The sequence below is a fragment of the Choloepus didactylus genome, chromosome 22, assembly GCF_015220235.1.
Source record: "Choloepus didactylus isolate mChoDid1 chromosome 22, mChoDid1.pri, whole genome shotgun sequence".
Lineage (NCBI taxonomy): Eukaryota > Metazoa > Chordata > Mammalia > Pilosa > Megalonychidae > Choloepus > Choloepus didactylus.
The window spans coordinates 44,262,758-44,276,684 of NC_051328.1; the positions used below are offsets into that span (position 1 = coordinate 44,262,758).

The 13,927-nt window shown below is 62.2% G+C and overlaps 1 protein-coding gene across 6 annotated transcripts; it reads right to left on the reverse strand.

Annotated features, from left to right (window-relative positions):
* Positions 1 to 1,740: 1,740 nt before the first annotated feature.
* On the reverse strand, positions 1,741 to 13,537 carry VPS9D1 (VPS9 domain containing 1). Of its 6 annotated transcripts, none has more exons than XR_005213757.1 (16): positions 13,410 to 13,537; positions 9,840 to 9,915; positions 8,765 to 8,857; positions 8,497 to 8,659; positions 7,060 to 7,171; positions 6,918 to 6,980; positions 6,443 to 6,495; positions 6,256 to 6,343; positions 6,003 to 6,088; positions 5,381 to 5,853; positions 4,485 to 4,659; positions 3,982 to 4,175; positions 3,632 to 3,704; positions 3,303 to 3,430; positions 2,592 to 2,696; positions 1,741 to 2,308 (listed from the first exon to the last, which is right to left on the reverse strand). XR_005213757.1 is itself a non-coding variant. In XM_037815526.1 (15 exons), the coding sequence occupies exons 1-15, from the start codon at positions 13,506 to 13,508 to the stop codon at positions 2,215 to 2,217; spliced, it is 1,899 nt and encodes a 632-aa protein (XP_037671454.1). In that variant the 5' UTR covers positions 13,509 to 13,537; the 3' UTR covers positions 1,741 to 2,214. The 6 variants fall into 6 exon arrangements, 4 of the variants coding, with proteins under 4 accessions (XP_037671454.1, XP_037671452.1, XP_037671453.1 ...); XR_005213758.1 differs by having other exon boundaries at positions 2,294 to 2,308; positions 3,292 to 3,430; XM_037815526.1 differs by lacking the exon at positions 3,303 to 3,430 and having other exon boundaries at positions 4,485 to 4,614; positions 8,765 to 8,854.
* Positions 13,538 to 13,927: the final 390 nt, after the last annotated feature.

The following is a 13,927-nucleotide window of genomic DNA, read 5'->3' on the forward strand; positions in this document are numbered from 1 at the left end:
CCATGAGGAAAATAACAATCTTCGTGTACTTAAGCTGGCGAGTTGGGGGTGGCCTGTCATGTGTGTTCACACCCCCTCTCGACCCACCCAGGAATGGATGCCGACACTCCCCCAAGTCCTCTGCAAACATTGGCCACACCAGGAGCAGCCTGCAGGGCCAGGGGTCTGTCTGTCCTGTCCTTGCCTTGGCCCAGGCTTCCGGCAGGTTTCCTGTTCAAACCCCACCAGCGTGCACACGGCTCCCAGCTTTCTGGCTTTCACCCCTCCAAAGGGGATAGTTATAATTCATTGTTGTTTTAATCTGCGTTTCCCTGGTTTGTGATGACTTTCTTCTCGTGCCAGTTAGCTTTTTGGATTTCCTTTGCTGTAGATGGTGGGTTTACAGCTTTTGCTACTTTCCTATTTGAGGTTGCAAGACTTGCAGTGGAAAGGTTCTATCATCATCCCTATTTTATGGAGGACGAGCTGAAGCCTCTGTGAGGCTAAACAGAAGGCCCAGGGCCACATGGCAAGAGGCAGGGCCTGAACCCAGCCTGAGGAATCCCAGTGTCTTGTGCAGGGTGCCAAGGGGACAGCACAGAGGGCAAATCCCCAGCCCTCAGGGAGCTCTGGCCATGGCTGGGCTGTGTCACAAAGCCCACAGGTTGTCCCAGTGTCACAATCAGCTCCCCCGATCCGAGGAAGTGGCGATTTAAAATCCCATTTCCCAGATGCAGGTGCCAAAGCCTGAGAGGTGTGTGTCTTGCCCAGGGTACCGTGACTGAACTGTCACCTGAGGGTGGGTTGGGGCTATGGTTTGGGCCTTTTCTTTGGAGAGGGCCTGGAGGCAGAGGGCCGAGGGGTGGGCCCTCCTTCCCTGGCTCTGGTGTACATGTTCTTCTCCACCCAGACCCCGGCCCAGTCGAGCAGGCTGTCCCCTCGACTGCCCCACACAGAACTCGTTGCGAGCTTTTCTGGTGCTATGAGATGGGCCCAAGCAGGGTGTCGGGTGCCAGCCGTTAGTTCCTGGGGTCCTGGGTGAGGGAGGTTGGGGCATTGCTGGGAGATGAGGGGTCCCCTGCCTGGGTGACAGCTCCACCTGACCCTCCCCAGGGCTCTGCTGCCGACTGGGATGTGGGCTGGATTTCCTCAGAGGCTCGAGAAACATCAGCCTCCGTTAGGGTTTTGTCAGGCCCCTTCCCCCAGGACGCCCAATGCAGCCCCCACCCAGCTTTGTTTGCGGACCTCCTTCCCTGCAGAGGGGCCTGCCTGATACTGCCCGAGGCTCGGGTCGGGGGCAGGCTGCCCTCTTGGGACCCACCACCCGTCTCCTCTTCAGTGACCAGACACGGCCCTCTCTCCAGGTGCCCATGTTGGTGACTTACTTGCTTCTCAGGACTGAGGGGCCCAGCTGGGGTCCGGGGCAGGCTCCCGGAGTCCACGTTCAAGCACTCTGGGCCTCAGTTTCCCCACTAGAGCAAAGAAGATTCCATAGAGCCCTTCAGGGTCGGTATTCGGGGTCTCAAGTGAGGCCTAGTGATGATCCCTGACCTCAGGCCCTCGGATGGGCTCTCCTGTGCCATCCTTGGGGTGAAGCCTGCACAGCCGGTGCCAGGCCCTGGAGGCTTGTGTGGCAGGCGACTCGGCCTAAGGGGACCCACGGGGTCCAGGTGTGCTGTGGGGGGTGGGCTGTGGCCCCGCCCTGCTTGTCCCTGGTGGGGTGGGGGTGCACAGGGTGGGGGCAGAGTGAGTGACACGGGGTGACAACAGCAGTGGCCTCTTTATTCCAGTCCAGTCAGTGTCTGAGGTGGCCAGGCCTCTGCTCCCAGCCCCAGGAAGAGAGGCCATGTGGAAGCAGCCACAGGCCGGGGCTGGGGCTTCCTGCCGGGCGAGTCTGGGAGATCCAGGCTCCGAGTGCTAAGGCCCAGTGGGGGCTGCTCCCGGGGACACCCAGCGGCTAGTGGAGAGGAGCAGCAAGCCGAGTGCAACCTGGCCAGCCGCCAGCTCAGAGGGGCTGACCTATTCCCCAGAGGGGAGAAGGCAGGGCTAGGCCCCCGGAGGGGGCATGGCTCTGTGGTCCCCCTACCTGACCCTTCAGGGATGGGACAATGTTAGGTCAGGGAAGGCAGGGAGCTGGGGGCTCCAGCATGGCCTGCCACCCCCAGCCCCATCCGCAGGCTGTCCTGGAAGGGAAGGAATGTGGGGGGCCAGGGGAACAGCGGGGCTCCCCCTCGGCTAATGGCCCAGGGCCCCCCGGGGCAGCAGCTCCACGTAGCTCAGGGCGCTCTGCAGTGACGTCAGGCAGTAGCCCTCCTCCCCGATGAGGTACCTGCGAGGGAGACCCGGGGGGTGCATGTCACCAGGAGGGACGTGGGCGTGTGTGAGAACAGGGGGCAGTGGGGGCCTCATCCTGTCGCTGGGGGGGGGCAGCCGGCCTGCAAGGGGCACCCCAGCTGGGATGCCGGCCAGCGAGGACCTGCTCAGGGCGCACTTTGGCGCAGGGTCGGCCGCCTGCCGGACAGACCTGTCCTGCGTGGCTGTGTCCTGGCCACAGCGCAAGTCGGGGTCTCGGGAGCAGTGGGGCCCCTGGCAGCCCCACTGTCGGGCCCTACCCCTCGTGGATGAACTCCTCCAGGGCCGCGCACTCCGACACGAGCTGGGGGAGGCCGCTCCTCAGCACCACGAAGGACAGGATGGGCAGCAGGTCGTCAGCGCCACTGCCGGGAGAGACTTGGCTGCCAGCGGGCTCGGGCCGGGGGCCAGCAGCAGGGCGGGCAGGGAGCGGCCGCCGGGTGGGGGACGGACCAGCTCCGGGTCCTGCTCTCCACCCGCAAGAGCCCAGGGCTGGATGGGCAGGGCCGCCCACGGCCTCGCCGCTCTGCTCGGCTCCCATAGGCGCCCAGTGCCCACTAGCTCCCTGCAGGCAGTCACCCGAGGTGGGGGCTGGGTCAGCGTCTCCCAGCAGCAGGGTGGCCTGACTGTGCTGGGTGAGTGGGTGAGGGAGCGCCTGCCCACCGGTCTCAAGGCCGCAGCCACTGGGAAGAGCGTGGGGTGGGGACGGGGGTAAAGCCCCCCTCGGGGCATCAAAACTGAGACTGGGGGTGGGGGGGCTCAGGGAGCCTGCTCATGGAGACCCCGAGGCCCTGGTGGCCCCTCTGAGGACACCGGTCTCTCACTGACTCCTCGGGTGCCACAGTGCCCACTCAGACCTTAGCTCTTGCTTGGCCAGGGCCCTGCAGCTGAGGGCCAGCAACCTGCCCCAGAGGGCTGGGGACATGCTCAGCCGCCCTCATACTCGGCTCTGGCTTCTACCTGCCCGTCACCTGCGAGCTCCCCCACCGGTGGCTCCTGGGCTGGTGCCGGCGGGGCGTAGGTCCCGGGCAGGTGGCGAGGCTGGGAGGCTGGCAGCTGGGGCTGGGTGTCCAGGTGACAATGAAGCAGGACCAGGCATCTAGGGGCCCAGGGCTGCCAGACTCAGGTGGGCAGAACCTGCCCTCCCCTGGGAGGAGAGCCCCACGCCCGCCCTGGGACACCGGTGGGTGGCCTTGCCCAGAGGGGTCCCTTCTTCATCCCTGAGCCCAGATCTCCTGCCGCAGAAAGCTCAGCGAGCAGGGGCTGGGGGGGTCTCACTGCACCCCCGGCGGGGACTCACATGGCAGCCGCTCCGGGCTGGGCTCCGGCCTCCTGGGCCTCAGCACACTCACAGATGGCCCGCAGGGCTCGCACTGCAGGTGTGGGAACACGCCACAGGTGAGGACACATGGGGTGCAGAGGCCCCCAGAGGGGCTACCAGGGCAGCCTGGGGGGGAGGCCGGCTGGGCCGGGGCTGACTGCCCAGCACCTCAGTGTCCTGCTTGGATCCTGGCAGCGGCCCCTGGAGCCCAGGAGTGGGGGGCCCAGAAGGCGGCTGGGCTGTGGGCACAGGGACGCATGGGGCCTCCCATGTGGACCCCGCTCCAGGGGGCTGGGTGCGACTCCCCTACCGCCCTCCCCAGGCCTCACCGATGCACCCCAACTTCTTCTGGGGGCAGCTCTCCAGGACCAGCAGTCCCAGCTCCTGGGTGGCCGCGCAGAAGGGGGAGGCGCCGGGGCCCCGTGGCAGCAGCCTGGTGGGGATGCCGAGGGCCGCGGGTGGCGCGCTCCCGTACAGCTCCATGCTCCTGCTCACGGCCGCCTCCTGGGCGCGGTGCACGCTCCTGGGGCGTAGGGGCCTGGCTCAGCCACGGGGCGGGCGCGGGGGCCCAGGAACGTTCCCTGGCGCAGTGTCAGCCGGCTGCGGCCTCCACAACACCAGGCCACCCGCGCGGGACCCAGCCCGGCTCGGCCCGGAAGCCGCTCACCCCGCGCAGCACCTCTCGTCTTTCGGTTTAGACGTTCGCAGAGGTGACGGCCCAGCAAGCCCCAAGAAACAAACCAGAGATCCGGCAAAGAATGTTCCGGGGCCTGGGGTGGCAGGGCAGAGGCCGACGGGGCAGATGGTGTGGGGTGGCCCGGCCGGGGCTCACCTGTAGAGCGCCAGCAGCAGGGGCCATAGCGGGGAGAAGAAGGGCTCCTCGATGCAGGCCTGGCAGCGGTCCTTGGAGGCGGCCGTGTTCAGGCCGTCGAAGGACAGAAGGGTCAGCGAGAGCAGCCGGTCTGCAGGAGCAGAGCTGGGGTGGACGGTGGCTGTGGGGAGGCAGCCTGCACCCCGAGATGGCCTCTGCTATGAGCAGGAGTGTGCTCCCACCCGCCTGCCTGCCCCTCTCGGCCCTTCCTGTGCCTGGGTCAGGTCCCATCTGACCCCTTTTCCCTGGGGCCCGACTGGGTCACAAATGGCCTGTGTGGCCAAGGCCTGGGGGGGGAAACGAGGCAGCTTTTCAGACGAGGCCTGCCCTGAGACTGCAGGGGCTTGGGGGGCCTCAGCCACCCCTACTCGAAGCACTGGTTCCGAAGATGCCCCTGAGGCCAGGAGGGTGGGGGCACCTGCCGGGGTCGCTTAGAGTGGGCAGCATGAGGTGAGAACGCAGGTGTGACTGATGGGACCCCTGGACCCCTCTTAAAAAGCTGTGGAGACCTTCACCCCCCGTTGGGCGGCTATGTTTGCACATTTCAGGAGGCCGAGGAGCAGAGCACCTTGCCCACACCACAGTGTCCCGGGCTTTGGGTAAAGTGAGTCCCACTCGAGGGGACAGCAGGTGCGTCAGCTGACCACGCGCCAGGACAGACGGTTGTAGTCGCCCCTGACCGGCAGACCCTTCCCCAGGGAGAACACTGGGCGCCAGGATGGGCAGAGGAAGCAAGAGGCACGTGGGCCATGCTTCCTAGCACCGCCTGGCAAGGGGGCTTGTGGCCTGGCGCGTGGAGCCAGTGCTGGGGCACACTGGCCGCACAGCCCACCCCGCTCTCCGCCAAAGGGCCGCACCGATGGCGTTGTGTATGTCCCGCGCGGTGCCCTTCAGCTGCTCCCGCAGCGGCTCCTCCTTCGCCCGCGGGGTCTGCTCCGCCCGCCCCCCGGGGCTCAGGCCTCGCCTCTCCGACGCAGCCAGGAACTGCTCCAGGTCTTCGAAGGAGGTGTCCTTGTCCGGCAGGCGGGATGAGGTGTCCGCCGGCGGCGAGGGGGGTCCCACGGGGCTGCTGTCGGGCCCTCGGTCCGGGGGTCCAGCGTGAAGCGGGGGCGGGCCGGGCTCGGGGGGCGACAGCATGCAGTAGAGACTCTGGGACGGCCGGAGCCGCCGGCTCCCGGGGGCCAGCAGCCCGTCGGCGTCGGGGGGCAGCGCGCAGCAGCCCGGGGCGCAGCTGGGGCCCGCGGCCGCCCTGCTCGCGAGGAGGTAGAGCGCGCCGTAGGCGGAGCACTGCAGCGTCCTCAGCAGCCGGGTGATGGGGTGGTCCGGCAGGCTGCGGGGGAGGCGCCGCTGGGGAGGGGCGGGGCGGGGCCAGCGCGGGCCATGCCCCCTGCCCCCCCCACCCGGAGCGCCCGCCCGCAGCCCCCGGTTCACACCGCGGCCTCCCCGGCGCTCTCCCACCCGGCCAGCGGGCCCGGGTACCTGAGCAGGTGAGAGACCAGGCCGGTGACCAGCGCCAGGTCCCCGGGGCTCCTCTTGAGTTTGGCCCTCCAGAGCTTCGGCCAGTCCTGCCGGACAGAGGCCTTGGCGAGAGCCCAGCGGCCCCGACGCCGCGCGCCACTCCCAGAGCCCGCCAGGGTTGCGCCTCCCTGAGACCCCCTTCCGGGGGTGGGGAAGTCTCGGAGACCCCACGCGGGCAGCCCTCGGGCCCCGGCCCCGGGGCAGCAGGACTCACGTGGTCTTGCTCGTACTCCAGAATGGCCGCGTAGACGACCCGCTGCTCGCGCTCCTCGGGGGTCAGAACCACTTGGCTGCAGAACCTCCTGGGGAGAGAGGGCTGGGATGGGCGCCCGGGGGCTGGATGGGCACGGGAAAGACGCCGACCCCATGGCTGTCCTGGGAAGCGGGCAAGACGCGCGCACCTGTTGGCAGCCTCCTGCAGCCGCAGCCGGCGCTCCTCCGCCTTCCTCTGGAGCTGGGCAGGAGAGTCAAGGAGCTCCCCTGCTCGGAGGGGCCCTCACCCCAACCCAGCCCGTTTCCCCCGGCAGAACAGCCCATGCCTGGTCTGCGCACGCCCTCTCCTCTACGAATAGTCCAGTCGGGCGGAGCCGCGGAGGCCGCCCGGGCACGCCGCTGGTTAAGTGCTGGGAGGGGAGGAGGCTGTCCAGGAGAGGGCTTCTGGGGGCCACGCGCCAGCGGACTTGAAGGGTGAAGAGTTGGCTGCTGGTGAAGACTGGGGGGAGGGGACAAGCTGGGCAGGGCCTCAAGGGGCCCGGAGTAGGGGTGGGAGGATGGGGAGTGCTGGCTCCCACACACAGCCCCAGTGCCCTTACCCTCATCCTGCCCCCTTCTCCACCCTCCGCTCAAGTCCACACCCAGGCCAGACAGAAAGGATGCTGTCTCCTCTCGCGCCTTGGCAATTACCAGGTTCTCCATCATCTGCCGCTGCAGGGACAGGGTCTAGGAGCAGAAGGAAAGGTTAAGTCTGCCTCCACTCCCAGCATGTTCCCCCAGCCTCAGGCCCTCCATGCCCACTCACCAGTGATGTCTTCTGCACGGCCTGGGTGGCGTCCAGACGAGCCATCCTGGCCTCATAGGCAGCCTTCAGCTTCTGGTTCTGCAGAGAAGCCTCCTCCAGGGGTGTCAGCTCCCTGGAAACGGTGACCAGCTGGTGTCCAGGCCCAGGAGACCCAGAGGTAGTGGGGTAGGGGTAGGCAGGAAATGTACCCAAAAGCAGAGGAGAGGTTTGGGATAAACCGGAGACTCTTGTCCCTTCTAACCTGCCCTGATTTCTGCCCACCAAAGCTTGGGCCTGGGATTGCTGGGGCTTCTGACTTTTCAAGAGAAACTGGAAATCTGGCCCTTTATCCAAAATTAGTTTCATGGGTTTGGAAATTGAATAAAACTTTTTAATGGAACCATGTGGGCCAAACAGCTAGATTAGTTTGTACACATGAAAGGGAGAACCCAATGACAGTGACCGACAGCCGCTCCAGCATGGAAGCTGTCCATTTCATCTGGCTTCCTGTTTCAGTGGTGGTGGAGGAGGCCGTGGGGAAGGAGGACCGAGGAGGGCATTGTCCTGGGATGGAGGCCTTGTGCCCGCCCCTGCCCTGCAGCCACACATGCAGAAATGAGTTGCCTCAGGGCGAGAGGAGCGGGTCCACCTCCCATGTCCTACTCAGGCTTCACTGGGCTTCTGGCATCTGTGTCTTGATGTCTCATCAGTTCTAGAAACTTGTCCATTGTCAGCTCTTCAAATAATGCCCCTCTCCCCCTTTCTTCTCCTCTCCTTCTGGAACTCCAGTAAAGGTACATTAGACCTTCCACTTCTCTTTCATATTCTCTATCTTTATTTTTCTTTCTCTGAGGCACGCTGGGTGTCTTTTGGCCTTTCTTCCATCTCATCAATTTTCTTTGCAGCTGTGTCTACTATGCTGTTACAGACTTGTCCATTCAGAATGTGTGTGCGCGCCTCTGTGTGCATGTGCGTGTGCATCTACTGGGAAATATAAATGATTATTATTTCCAATTAGCTTTTAAAATTAATTTCAGTTATTATACTTATTTCTAGATGTTCTACTTAGCTCTTTATTTGCTGGGTATGATTTTATACTTGCTTGTTCCCTGCAGCCATTTTTGAACTTGCCTTTCATCTCTCTAAATATAGAAAGTATAATTGTTTCATAATCTGATAACACCACTATTTGGGGATTTTAGAGGTCTGTTTCTGTTTTCCTGCCTCGTGTTTTCTTGTTTCCTTGTGTGCCTGGTTATCTGTAACTGTGTTCCACTCGTTTTTATGAAATACAAAAGTGCTTTCCTCCAAAGAGGATTTATGTTTGTTTCTGCCGGGCACCAGAAGTTACTCATACTGGGACCCATTTTAACCAGGTTCACTGTGCTCAGCTCATTTTGCCCAGCCTTTGGTCTCAACCCCCAAGCCCAGCCCACCCCCCACTGTGCCCCACCTTACTTCTTAGAGCCTTGCAATTCCACCACCTGAAGCTTTTGAAAGATCTCAGGGGGCAGAAAAGGAGAGAGCTTGCCCCCTTCATCTGAATACACCCGGCGGTGCCGGCTGGTAGTTGAGGGGCCTGGCGCAGTCGTGGGCATGGCTGGCTTGAGGCATGTTTTCCCTGTAGACCACATACAACCGGGGGTCAGCCGAGTGGCCCCATATTCCACAAGGGAGATGCAGATTTCGGGGGAAGCCCCAGGAAAATCTTCTGCAGGAGACCCACCAAGTTTGGCTGCTGTTGACTGCGCCCTCTCCAAACACTGCTCAGCGAGCTTCAGCATCTTTGGGGTGTCTGGGGGCACTGTTTCCCCAGCTTCTAGGGAGCAGGGGACAAGACAGTTTGATCACTAATTAGATTCTTGCTGAAGTAGAAATAAGGCAGTGGGAAAGCCACCCTGGATTTACTTCTTGCTTCTGTGGCAGACTTGGGGCTCAGGATGACTGCTGACACCTCTACTCTTCACTGCACCCCACGGCCCTCCGAGCAGCCAACAGATGCCGCGGCAACCCCACCTCCCGTCTGCCTGCGCCCGCACGGACGCTCTCCTGCGGGCTGCCTCTGAGCACTGCAGGCACCTTCACGCCTCCTCGGAGGCTGTGGTGCTGCCTGTGCAGTCCTCTCGTTTGCTGACCTGCACACCTCAAAACCTCGCCCTGGTCCCCACCAGCCCCAGCTCCTGATCTGGTTCCCTGCCCTCCTTAACAGTGAACCCCTTAGATACTCCGTTTCCCCCTCACTCCATACCCCATTTTAGCCCCTCAAGTCTCACTGGAGCTGCCTCACGCGCTCACTGCAACCCCCCCCCCCCATACTGCCAAACCCAGTGGCTGCTCCCTGCCTCCCTCCGCCACTTGGAGCATCCTAGGGCTCAGCAGAGCTCAGCACTCCCTGGGGAAGCGCCTGTTTATTCCCTCCTCCCTCCGACCCCCCACGCCGGGTCCCCACACCTGCACCCCACAGGTCTTGGCACCTCAAACTTACCTAGTGCAAAACTGAGCTCTTTGTTCCTCCCCTCACAGATGTGTCCTCCAGAGTCCCACCAGCAGCACCGCCCTCCCCGGGGGCCCCTCGCCCTCCCTGCTGGCCGAGAGCCTCAACCTCCACCCGGGGCATCACCGTGCCAGCCCCCCATGTCTCGGCTTCTGCCCACGGCCCCTCACGCCAGAAGGACCCTTCTCCCCCAGGCCCTCAGCACCCGCACGTCTGCCCAGCCCTGGTGGCCTCCCCTCCCCTGGCAGACACATCGCCCGCTCCCAGCCGGGCCCTCCCGTCGTGCCCCGGCCCCTTCTGTCCGCACCTTTGGTCGCCTCCACTTCCTCCAGGAGTGCCTGGGAGATGTAGTGGATGCTCCTCAGATAGGCCGCATACGCCTCCTGCGCCCGGAAGAGGGACGGGGGTCAGGCCGCGGAGGCCGGGGCCCTCCGCAGAAGATAGCGACAGCGGGGCCTGCTGGCCTGCCTCGGGCCGCCCAGAGCACAGAGGACCCTCGCTCCTCCGGATCTGCAGAGGACGGCAGCAGCTCTCTCTCCAGGCTCCGCCTCGGGCGGCCAGTGTGGGTGGGTTGGCCCCGTCCCTCCGCATCCTCGCAGGAAGGCAGAGCCTCATGTGCCGGCCTGGAGAGCAGCCCCAACGGCTGCCATCATTTTCAGTCTCCAGGCAATGAGTTTCCTTCCTGTATTCACAATTCAGGCACCATTTGTCCAGGGGCTTTAGAAAAAAAAATTCTTGGGCATTCAAGAGGGAGGGATGTTGTAGACCTCGGAGCCACTTCCCGCCTTGGTGCAGGGCGGGGGCGGGATCTAGTCCAGGGTGGGGACCTGCCCTCAGTCCTGCTCTGCTTGCTGGTGGGTGTGGACCACAGTAAACAACATCTCTTCAAGACATTACTTCAGTTACACTGTGGCCCAAATCTGGATTACTGGAGTCCTTTATAAGCAGAGTGAAAGTCAGACAGAGAGAAGCCACGGAGACCAGCCAGAAGCCAGAAATCAATGGAACCCAGAAGAGAAAGGAGAAGATGCCACCAGGTGCATTGCCATGGGACGGAAAAGCCAAGGAACCCCAAAGTTTTCTGGCCGGCCAGAAGGAACCGACCCTGGGAGGAAGTGAGCCTTTTAGCCTCTGAAACCGTGAGCCAATAAATTCTGTAGTTAAGCCAACCCAGTGTAAGGTATTTGTTTTAGCGGCTAGGAAATTAAGACAGTTTTTGTTACTGGAAAGTGGGATGCTGTTATGAGAAATAACTAAAAATGTGGCAGTGGCTTTGGAATTGGGTAAGTGGTGGAGGCTGGAAGAATTGTGAGGTGCCTGAAAGAAAAAGCCTAGATGGCTTTGAAAAGACTTGTCAGTGGAAACGCGGACGCCAAAGGCACTTCAGATAAGGCCTTGGGAATGATGACTGTTACTGGAAATTGGAGGAAAGGCAATCCTTGCTATAAAGTGGCAGAACAATTGGCAAAGTTTTTTTCTGATGTCAAACTGAAAGTGGAACTTGTAAGTTATAAACTGGGATATTTAGCTGATGTGATTTCCAAGCTAAGTGACGAAGGTATGGCCTGGCTTCTCCTTGCAGCTTACAGTAAAATGTGAGAAAGGGATAAGCTGAGAACTGAACTCATAAGTACAAAGAAACCAGAAATTGGTGGTTTGGAAAATTCTCAGCCTTTCCAGATACTGTGCTCTGAGACTGGGCCAGAAGTGGCTCTATCAGGGACCTCCCTGAGCTTCTGGGAAGTGAGTTGCCAGAGGACAGCGCTCCAGGCGAGGGTTTAACTGAACAACCCTATGCTAAAGAGGTTGTGGCTGAACACGAATCCAGTCGCCTTCAGTGGAAGTCAGGGTTGGAAACGCAGCTATTCAGGAAGGCTCTATGCAAAGTTCTACCATCTGATGGTTCAGACCCACTTGAACTACACACAAAGCCAAGATTTTCACAAAATCTGTATAAGCAGAACCACTGCCAGCCCGGACTGAAAGAACAGAGAAGGGACAATTTGAAGGAAGAATGACTTCAAGACCAGAACCATGGAAGCAGAGGTCTGGACCGAAAAGCTCTCAGGCCAAGAGAGCAGGCTCAGCCACATGCATGGAAAGGGCAAGTGCACCCATGCTGGGAAGAGGCAGGGCACTGCCCCAGTGCTTGCAGGGGTGGGCCTTCTGCTCTGTTGTTCTGGGAGAGTGCTGCCACCCCAATGCTCGGAGATGGCAGGTCTGCGTCCCAGTGTTTGCATAGAGACTGGCCGCCATCTTGATCTTGGAAAGGGTGGGGCCTTCACCCCAGTGTTCAGGGAGAGCAAGGCCACTGCACAAGCTCTTAGAAGGGGTGGGGCTGCACCTCCATTCAGCCCAGAGGACAAAACATCATTCCATAGGTGACTCTCAGACCTTCAAATCTAATGGCATTTGCCCTGCTAGACTTTGAACTTGTTTGGGACCCAGGACTCCTATTTTTCTGTCAGTTTCTCCCTTCTGGAATGGGAATGCCTATCCTATGCCTGAACCAGCACTGTATCTTGGGAGCAGATAACTTGTTCTCTGGCTTCACAGTCCACAGAGGGAACTGGGCTCCAGGACAGACAGACCTGTAACTGGCTGTGATGAGACTTTCTACTAAGCTTGTTACCGAGACGACTGAAGGCTTTTAGGGTGCTGTGATGGAATGAATGTATTTTGCATGTGGGAAGAACATGTCTTTTTGTGGTAGGTTGAATCGGTACCCAGTGTGGACATGTTCTTGGTCTTGGGCTGCATTCCAGTGGATGTGGACCCATTGTAAATATAATCTCTTCAAAATGTTACTTCAGTTAAGGTGAGAACCAAATGAATCAGCCTGGGCTTTAATCCAGATTACTGGAGTACTTTGTAAGCAAGTCAGAGGCAGACAGGCCACAGGCAGCAGCCAGAAGCTGGAAGTCAAGGGAACCCTAAAGAAAAAGGAGACGCTGCCACGTGCATTATCATGTAATGGAAAAGCCAACAAACCCCAAAGATTGCCAGCCAGCCAGAAGATACCCACACTGGGAGGAAGCAAGCCTTCTGGCCTCTGAAACTGTGAGCCCATATATTCTGGTCGTTAAGGCAACCCGTTGTGTGGTGTCTGTTTCGGCATCTGGGGGCTGGGGGGTGGGGGGTGGGCTAAGACACTGGGGTTCTGAGAAATCCCTTTCCTGAGCCCCAGAGTAAGGACTCCCAGGGCACACAGAATCCAGAAAAGAGCCTCGAGGCCGTGCCCACTCTTTTCAGGGCTCGGGCAGGAGGAGCCGTGGCACGGGGTTTCTGCTCTTGCATCCCAGTTCTCAAGCCCTGTCCTCAGAGATATAGGACAGGACGGATCCTGGGCAGCGCTTCAGATTTGCGGGGGCACCTATGGCCTAGAGAAGACACGTGGGAAACAGCAGTAGGACCCCGGGGCGAGGAGGGGGTCCTGAGGCACACGCAGCCCCCTCCCCCAGCAGGCGTTTCCACCTGTCCCCACTCTCGTGCGAGCCCGAGTCTCAGCGGCCAGCCCCGCCCTCCCGCTCTCCCGCTCTCCGGGCTCTGGAGACGCCTGGAGACCTGGGAACAGCCGAACCGCGGCCAGAGCTGGGGCTGAAGCTTTCCTGGGTTCAGTCCCCGCAGGGATCTGTTCCAACCCACAGGCCCCCTCGAGTCTCCCGCACAGACGCACTCGGCTTCATTCCCGGATGGGCACCCGTGGGCCGAGAGAGGCCGTGAGCTGTCCAAGGTCGCGCGGCGGCGCGAGCCCAGGCCCGGCCCTGCCCGGGCACAGCCGGCGGGGCCGGGGTCTCACCCTCGGGCGGGCCTCCCACGCGCCGGGGGCCGGATCGCGACCCCTGCGCCCGCCGCCCCCGCCCCCGCCGCGCCTCACCCGGGGCCGGTTGCCGGCGTCCAGCTCGATGGCCCCGTTGGCCAGCTTCATGGCGCTCTGCAGCGGCTTCGCCGTGCCGTCCCCGGCCGCAGTGGCCATGGCGCCGGGCGGCGGCGGCGGCAGGCGGCGGCGGCAGCCGAGGGGCGGGGCGCGCGGCCCGGGGCCCGGAACGGCGCCTGCGAGGGCGCAGTAGCCGCCGGAGCGCGGACCGGCGGAAGAGGCGGGACCGGCGGAAGAGGCGGGACCAGCGCGAGCGCGCTTCCGGAGGCCCCGCCCCGCCGCCCAGACGGCTCTCCCGCGGCCGGGAGCGGGCCTGAGGGCGCGGGCCTGGGCCTCCCTGCCGGGCTCGCATGTGGGAGGGGAGAGGCGTGAGGAGCCTCCTCCCGCGTCGGGCCTGAGCCGGGCCCTCGCTCTTGCTCTGTGAAGCGGAGTCGGCGCGGCCCCTCCGGCGTGTGCCAGCCCCGCGCCGCAGTTTTCCCTCCGTAAAATGGAGGCCAGAGCAGGTCGGCTGCTCACAC